Source organism: Corapipo altera, unplaced genomic scaffold (genome assembly GCF_003945725.1).
Source record: "Corapipo altera isolate COAL_440 unplaced genomic scaffold, ASM394572v1 106, whole genome shotgun sequence".
Lineage (NCBI taxonomy): Eukaryota > Metazoa > Chordata > Aves > Passeriformes > Pipridae > Corapipo > Corapipo altera.
The window spans coordinates 550,688-558,342 of NW_020885019.1; the positions used below are offsets into that span (position 1 = coordinate 550,688).

Sequence of the window (7,655 nt, forward strand, 5' to 3'; positions counted from 1 at the left end):
AAAGCAGTGGCAGGTCTCGGAGTAGGGGGTCCTGTATTGTCCCAGCTGAGCCCCTGCCCCCCATGCAACAGGACACTCTGGCTGGTGCCACAAGGACACTGTGTTCCCACCCAGCGCTCCTTCAGGATGTTGAGCTGAGTCCATGCAGCACTAGCACTAAGTCTTACCCTGCTGCGTTTGCCCTCCACCAGGGGCTTAGGGTGTTTTGGTGGCCTTGGGCTGACATTTACCCCTGCCTGGGGGTGGCATGGAAAAGGGTGAGCTCAGCCTGGTGCTATTTTGGGAGCAGGGGTTTGGCAGCAGCCCTGGCCCAGGGTGTTTGGCTTTGCAGGGAGCAGTGGGACAAACTGAGCCCGGCACCAGGGGCAGAACCCCCCAGGAGCCTGCTGAGCCCTGAGCCCAGCTCCAGCCATGCTGGTGCTTGGTGTTGAGGCAGAGGATGCTGTTGGCAGCTGGAGGAGCAGATTCCTGAGGCGCAGGGAGGAATTCTCAGGGCACGCAACAGCAATCCATCCACAGCCAGGGGATTCATGGCCTCCTCGTGGCGGCCCCAAGGTCCCATAAGCCAGTGTAAGATCTCCCATGGAAGAGACTCACTGCCCCAATGACAGATTTTGGGGGCTAAAGGAGTCAGCACCTACGGACCTGGGGGACAGAGACCTGGTGACAGCTCGTAGCACCCTGGGCAGGGCCCTGGGGGAACAGTGCCCACCCACCAAGGGCCCTGAGCAGTGGCTGCACCTCCATAAATAACCCCCTGTGCTGGGGCAGCAGAGCCAGCAGTGGGCACGGGGCCACGGGCCTTTGTATTGTCATCATCCCCAGTGTGAGCAAGGGGACAGGTGGCAAATGCTGACCCCGCTGCCATCCCAAACCTCCGCCGGTCCCCCGGACAGCTCTGGCCTCCCCCTCTCAAGCGCCATGGAGATGGGCAGACAGGTTTTATTGCAGCAGTGAAAGGGCTGGCAGGGGCTGCAGGATGAGGTGCAGAGGGACCCCCCGGTGCAGGGCAGGGCACAGGTAGCATCTGGCCAAGTCAGCGCTGAGCATCCCTGGCGCTGTAAGAATATGTTTGATATTTAGTTGGTTTTCTAATAAAACAACCTAATATCAAACATATCAGACAGAGGCAGGGGCAGATGGAGGCAGGAGGAACCACAGCTCAGCTGCCTGCAAGAGAAAGAGAGAAGGAAAGGCTGAGAGCTAGGGGGATGTGGTATTCAGGCATAACCCCTGGGGCACTGCGGAGGCAGCACCTGGCCTCACCGCAGTGCCTGGAGCCTGCCGGGCAAGTGCACCGGCACTGGGCTGCTCGGGATGCACTGCCAGAGCAGGAGGTGTCCTGCAGCTGGGATGAAGCCAAAGCAGGACAGTGCAGGCACAGTCTCCCAGCATGGCATGTCAGGGCAAGCCATGCCATGGACTGACACGGCACAGCATGCCATGGAAGGCCACGCTGCCCACCCGGGGCCAAGGGAACCCCACATCCATCACCGTCTTACCTGGGCTGGCTTGGGGGGCTCCGTAGTGCTCTGGCTCGGGGGTCGCCTGGCCGCTGTTTATAACTGCACTGGGCTGCACCCGACGGGGGGATGCGGCCAGCGAGCGCCCCGGCCCTGCACACGTGGCCTCGTTCCCATTAATTACCACCCATTGACGTCCCCCTGCCCCTCCGCGGACGCCCGTGCCCTTGCAGCCGAGCGGTGCCAGTCAATGCGGTCGATGGCCCCACGCCGCCTGCTCCTGCCTCCGGTCACACTCCCCATCATTAGCAAGGCTGTCGATACCAGGGGCCAGCCCTGGCCTGCGGGCCCTGTGACACCTAGGGGCTGTGCACGACCCTGCCCAAGGACGGGCCCATCAGCACAGAGGGGCTGTGCCCCACATCCCCTTGCTTTGGGAGAGCTGCTGGGACCCACAGGAGCGTCTCCTCCATGGGGCAGCTGGAGGGGCTGTCACCCCGCCCCACCCATGTCAGGGATGTGACCCCTCTCATGCTATGTGACAGAGGCAGCACCCTGCCCCACACTGGGATGGCCACTGGGACCTGGGGGGTGACATCCAGCCACAAGGGCACACGGGGTGTCTTGGGGTGCTGGGGGCATGTGTCTCCCCACACCACAGCGGGACTTTGCTGCAGCAGGATGCACCAATCTTGGGAATGGTGTTGGGGGTTCTGTGGGGGCCCAAGCTTTGGGTGATCAGTGGGCCGGGATGTGGGGCAGCCAGAGCCCTGAGTACCATGGGGAGGACAGGGGCACAGCCTGGGCTGGGGGGTCAGGGGCTCTGGCCCCACGGGGTGGCCGCAAGGTGAGGTGGCAGTGGGGACAGCAGGGACACACGTGGCGGCAGCAGTGCCAGAGCCGGGGGCGCGTGTGCGGCAGCAGCTGATGTGATGCAGCCCGACAGCTGAGCTAATGAAGGGCCGTGGGTGGGGGGTGCCGGCCCGGCAGCCCCCAGCCCTGTCAATAAGCAGAGCCAGGGCAGGCACTGATGGGCCCTGGGGCTGGGAGACACCAAGGTCGGGCACAGGCAGCAGGGACAGCAGGCCAGGGACAGGTCCCCCCCAGCTGGGGAGCAGACAGGGGTCCAGGGGCACCTGAATGTGGGGACAGGGAGCATCACACCCAGCCCAGCCAGGCTCCTCTCCCTGCTGCTGCAGGGCTGTGCCACATGGCCAGGAGCACCCTGGCACACGACATGGCACGGCAGGACCTGTGCTAGGAGTGGGACCAAGCGCAGAGCACCGGGGCTGGCAAGGCATGCTGGCCGTGCTGCCATCTCCTGGCACAGCCATGGACAGGACCAAGTGTGCAGGGCGCAACACGTGGAGGGTTGCGGGCAACATGTCTGAACCCGAGCCACAGGAATCGTGATGAGCTGCATCTTCCCCCCCCACTGCCTCAGGCTGTCCCACGCCCCACATGCAGCAGACACAACCCCCGTTTTGCTCAACATGTTTTATTCCCAGCCAGAAGCCAGGGGATGCCAGGCCAGTGCTGCGCTGGGCTGAGTACTCAGAGCCGCTCCACGTAGAGGGCTTTCCCCAGCCGGCTCAGCTCCTGCTGGTGCTGCTGATGCTCATCCTGGAAGAGTTGGTACAGGGCATCTTGGCGGATCTGCTGGGCACAGGGGCTGTGCTGAACCTCCACGTCACCCTGGCTCACCAGTGCTGGGGGACACTGTCCCTGAGAACGTGGTGGAGCAGGACGAGGGGGCCATCCCAACCATCCACAGCAGCACAGCGCTAGGAAGACCCAGCTGCATTCAACCAACACCAGGCCTCACCGCTGCCTGCTCCCTGCCCGCAAGATGCAGCTCCAACTCCACGTGCCGCTTCAGCCGCGACTCCATGATCCACTGCAGCACCCCGTGGGCTGAGGCCCAGCACCGTGGGTGCTCCCTGGGCCCCTGCCCACAGCTGTGGAGACAGAGAGTGGGCAGCCCGGGGATGTCTCCCCCATCACCCATGGACCCCCAGCATGGGGGGTTTGGCCCCTAGGGCTCTTTGCCAGCTCTACCTCTCCCGCAGCCCTGTGCCAGCACTCCCCTTCTCCTGGACCTGCAACCAAAGAGCACGTTTATGGGGCCTAGGGTTTAACCTGCACCAAGGGACACAGCACCCCACTGTCTCCACCTGCTCCCAGCAGCCCAAGGACAGCTTCCACCTTCCCAGCCCCTGCCCTGTCCAACCTTCTCCCCCTGCAGGGAGCAGCTCTGGCTGTTTGGCACTGCCATAGCTGGTGCCACAGGGACCCTGCAACTGCCCTCTACACGGGCCACACCCATTGGATACCCTGGCAGTAACGGCAGCCTGTTACAGCATTCCAGTTACTGGAATGGTGTCATCCTGGTTACCATAACTGCATGCCGGTTACTGTAATGGCATCCCAACTACCACAGCTGTAATGGCAGCAACCTGGCCACCACAAACAGCATCCTGGTTACCTTTGTAGAAGCACCTCGGAGGGACACAGCCCCGGATCCAGCAGCAACGGGCCTCTGCAGTCAGAGGCTGGTGGCATGCAATCTGCTCAGGCTAAACTGTCATTTTATTAAACAGTAATTAAAAAGTGCCAACGCCTATGCGAGGTCTGTGCCCTCCACCCTGTGCTGCCCGTGCCGTGGTGACGGGTGAGCTGCTGGCACTGCCCTCGGCCTGGCAGACGCAGACTCAAGGTGGGGGCTGCCCTGGGGGCTCGGCAGCTGCTGGCACGCGAGGTGCTGGTGAGTGGGAGCAAACACCCCCTTGGCAGGACAGATGGGACACCTGACGCTGGTTTGTCCTCTCAAGATGTCCCCAAATGCCCAGCTGCAGTAGAATGAGCAGAAACTGCAGCCTGAAGCAGCAGCTTGGCTGCGGTGCTGAGAACAGGCACCAAACTATTTACACCCCGGCTGGGCACACAGGCAGGCTGGGCACACAGGGCTGACAGCAGGAACAATGGGGACATGGGGAAAAGTGTTCACCCTTGAGAAAGGACAGACAGGTGGCTCCAGAGCCCAAGACCCACACAGACAGAACGGACAGACATCAGTTCCTGCCAGCCGCTGCGGCGAAGGACAGGCAAAGGGGAGCGCTGGCTGGGATCCGTGTCTTTATAAATAAGATCAAGCTAATCAGTTTATTCACAGGGTCCAAGATGGTGCAGGACTCAAAGCCTGGAGTGCCAGTGGCAGAGGAGGCTGTGGAGCCAATCCCCTCAGGCTCAGCAGGCAGGTACACTGCTCTGGAATGGGCTTCTGGCGAGGGCTGAGTTCCAGCAGTTGGAACGGAGATGTGGTGCGAAGGGCAGATCTGAGCGCAGCTGCTTCCTCCCAGTGCTGCCTGCACACCCACTGCACCAGGCCCCACGTGCTCACAGGGTGCTCTCCAGCGTGTTGTAGTTGTCCTTGAAGCTCTTCAGCTCCAGGAAGTGTTTGGCACGTTTGCTCTTCTGGCTGGAAGGCAGGTAGGTGACCTGGATGGTGGTGGGGTTGGAAACTTCAGGGGACAGGGTGAGGTCCTTTGCTGCTGACTGGTGCTGCCGCTGGCTGCTGCCCCCCCGGGCCTTGGTGCTGTGGGCAGAGAAGAGGCACCGTCACCGCTGCCGCCGCCCCAGAGAAGCCGCTCAGCTGCGTGTCCGTCTGTCTGACACGAGGCAACTCTGCCCTCGGGGTGACGGCGCTCACTGAGGTCTTGAAATCTAAGGCCAGTGGTCATGCACAAAGCCCTGGCTCAAAGTGCCAGGGACAAGCAGGAATGTGGACTGTGACCATGGAACAAACCCAAAACTCCATTAACAGGCAGGCTGCAAGGAGGGAGTGAACTCAGAGGCACGGACGGGCACAAACAGCCCCCGTCTTGGACACTGGATGTGCCCCAAAACCTGTCTCTGTTCACACCTCCCCCATGGGCTGCTATGGACCAGGAACCCACCACTGTGCCTGGGCAGCAGCACTTACATGTTCGCCAGCTCGTTCAGAGCTTCCTGGTACTTCAGATATTCTGCTTTCCCAAAGACCTGGATACAAACAGAGAAGATCACGGAAAACCCAGCTGAGGTTACAGTGTGACCTCAGCCCTGGCAGCCAGGCTGGAGCACAGGAACAGCCCCATGCTGCTGTGGGGATGCAGCCAGGTTGGAGCACAGGAACAGCCCCATGCTGCTGTGGGGATGCAGCCAGGCTGGAGCACAGGAAGAGAAGGATGAAGCCAGGCCACAGGAACAAGGGATGCAGCCAGGGCGGAGCACAGGAACACCTCACAGGGCCGGCAATGCCACACCAGCACTCACCCCGGTGCCATAGCGGGCACTCTCGTACCCATCCAGCAAGGTGTCGATCAAGGCTTTGCGGATGCCTTTGAAGGAGGTGCTGGAATTCCGTAGTTCCAGCAGGTAGGCACAGAAGTTCTTCCCTATTAAAGACTTTGGGTACCGGCCCTCTGCTTGAAATGGGATTTCTGTAAAAAGGCACAACACAACTGGCTGAAGCACAGGTAGAAATGCTTGTGCTCACCCCCACAGTCAGGAGCTGCTGGCTGGATAAACTTCCCTCCACACCTACTGCCCCTGTTTGCCGGATGACCCCAGAGCACAGGGCAGGCTGACCCTCAGGCCACCGGCCCTGGGCAGGTGAAACGACTGCTACACTCCAGCGAGGACCTGGAGCCTCCCCACAGGGCTGTTGGCACCCTCATCTCCCTCACTCAGGGTCTCTCTGCACCCTCCTGCTCCGAGCTCCCTTACCTGATGTCCTGATTGCATCCAGTGCCTTCATCCTGTACAGGTAGTTATAGCAGCCTAGGAAACGGGAAAGAACAAACTGAGAGCTCTGCAAACCTTGGAGGGAGGCGGAGAAAGGGAAAACGGGAGCAGAGACACCATCTCGTGTGACAGGACACCAACGTGAGCAGCCAAAGATGCAACTTGGCCCCAGGGGAACAACAACTGTGGGACAGTACCTGGTGTCTCCAACTGCAGGAGTCGGCCATCGTCCTCAGCCAGCAGCCGTGGTTCGTACTTGATGTCCTGCACCCTTGATAGTCGAATGTCGATCTCCTCCTTTAAATCCTACACAGCAGGAAAAAAACCCGACACGTTCACTTAGATTGTGGGATCACAAGGATGAAAACAGGCCTTACACAAACCGCTCCCCCCCTGCTGCCCCACTGCTACTCCACGGTGGCAGCTCTGCCGCTGGAGCAGCCCCTGCCCGTCCCTCAGAGTGCAGGGGATGGAGTGCACCCACCTTGGGTGCGTGCTGTCCCACAGGCACGTGGGGGCCGCGGCGGGATTTCATGGCAAAGCGCATGATCTGGCGCTTCACGAAGATGAACAGCAGCACGAACACCTAAGGAGCCACAGTGGGGCGGGGGGTCAAGCATGAGCCGGGGGGTGTCACAGATAACCCAGCCCACCGACTCCCCCTTCTCAGCCCTCCAACCCCAGCGGGCACAAGGGTCTGGTTTCAGTCTCCCGGGAGCCTCGCGGACACCCGGCTCGGCCCCACAGACCCCCAGCCTCCACAGAGGCTCCCACCCACGTACTCCCCCCGCCCTACCGACGCCAGGAGCTTACGGGCGGTCCAGCCCAGGCCCCTGAGGGCCCCGAGCCAGGCTCCGAGGCGTTCCCCACGAACAGCCCGAGACCTGCCTGACGGGCGCGTTACGGACTCCACAGGAGTCTCGTGGACACGCCGGCAGCGGCCTCACCGGGGCCGCACAGACACGAGCGGCCCGGCTCCGCGGACACGCCCGGAACGCCCCGCACGGGCACGCCAGCCCGCGTCGGCCCCGGCCCGCCCCGCCGGCCCTCACCAGGCTGCCGTAGGCCATGACCAGCACCACGTTGACCCCCGAGAGCCAGTTGCTGCCGGCCCCCGCCATGCCCGGCCTGGCCCGGGGCCGCACAACATGGCGGCCGCGAACCCGCCCTGCGGCCCGCGGCACGTGACCGAGGAGGAGGACAGGGGGAGCCGCGGTCACGTGTCCCCGCGCGGCGCCAGCGCAGCGCGCGCGGCCCCTCCCCGCACGGTCACGTGCCGGGGGCGGGGCCGGGGGAGTTGTCAGTGCGGGCGGACCCAGGTAAAGTTGCGGCGGCGGCTGCGGCGGCTCCCGTTCCGCGCGGCCCCCGAACCCGCCCCCTCCCCGCCAGGCTCCCCCCTCCCCCCCC

At 62.8% G+C, this 7,655-nt stretch overlaps 3 protein-coding genes across 3 annotated transcripts in view; 1 reads left to right on the plus strand and 2 right to left on the minus strand.

The window, feature by feature from the left end:
- Positions 1 to 2,945: 2,945 nt before the first annotated feature.
- CUNH1orf189 (chromosome unknown C1orf189 homolog) lies at positions 2,946 to 4,618 on the minus strand. Its single transcript, XM_027667811.1, has 4 exons — positions 3,694 to 4,618; positions 3,522 to 3,562; positions 3,289 to 3,421; positions 2,946 to 3,119 (listed from the first exon to the last, which is right to left on the minus strand). The coding sequence occupies exons 1-4, from the start codon at positions 3,787 to 3,789 to the stop codon at positions 3,018 to 3,020; spliced, it is 372 nt and encodes a 123-aa protein (XP_027523612.1). The 5' UTR covers positions 3,790 to 4,618; the 3' UTR covers positions 2,946 to 3,017.
- A 126-nt stretch (positions 4,619 to 4,744) lies between these two features.
- CUNH1orf43 (chromosome unknown C1orf43 homolog) lies at positions 4,745 to 7,435 on the minus strand. The gene is made up of 7 exons (XM_027667810.1): positions 7,301 to 7,435; positions 6,733 to 6,834; positions 6,446 to 6,554; positions 6,231 to 6,284; positions 5,778 to 5,944; positions 5,446 to 5,504; positions 4,745 to 5,058 (listed from the first exon to the last, which is right to left on the minus strand). The coding sequence occupies exons 1-7, from the start codon at positions 7,367 to 7,369 to the stop codon at positions 4,860 to 4,862; spliced, it is 759 nt and encodes a 252-aa protein (XP_027523611.1). The 5' UTR covers positions 7,370 to 7,435; the 3' UTR covers positions 4,745 to 4,859.
- A 60-nt stretch (positions 7,436 to 7,495) lies between these two features.
- Positions 7,496 to 7,655, plus strand: part of LOC113959061 (ubiquitin-associated protein 2-like) — a 12,177-nt gene continuing 12,017 nt past the window's right edge. Inside the window, exon 1 of the mRNA XM_027667813.1 lies at positions 7,496 to 7,567. The gene's annotated coding sequence lies outside the window, so the exon portion shown is untranslated. The remainder of the gene's footprint in view (positions 7,568 to 7,655) is intronic.

Excerpts from the sequence above, each read along its gene's own strand:
- CUNH1orf189 (XM_027667811.1), bottom strand. The coding sequence starts at position 3,789 with ATGGGTGTGGCCCGTGTAGAGGGCAGTTGCAGGGTCCCTGTGGCACCA. Across the intron at positions 3,563-3,693 it reads GCTCCCTGCAGGGGGAGAAG|GTCCAGGAGAAGGGGAGTGC; the intron begins GTTGGACAGGGC and ends CTTTGGTTGCAG. Across the intron at positions 3,422-3,521 it reads GGCACAGGGCTGCGGGAGAG|CTGTGGGCAGGGGCCCAGGG; the intron begins GTAGAGCTGGCA and ends CTGTCTCCACAG.
- CUNH1orf43 (XM_027667810.1), bottom strand. The coding sequence starts at position 7,369 with ATGGCGGGGGCCGGCAGCAACTGGCTCTCGGGGGTCAACGTGGTGCTG. Across the intron at positions 6,835-7,300 it reads TCATGGCCTACGGCAGCCTG|GTGTTCGTGCTGCTGTTCAT; the intron begins GTGAGGGCCGGC and ends GTGGCTCCTTAG. Across the intron at positions 6,285-6,445 it reads CCTGCAGTTGGAGACACCAG|GCTGCTATAACTACCTGTAC; the intron begins GTACTGTCCCAC and ends CCCGTTTCCTAG.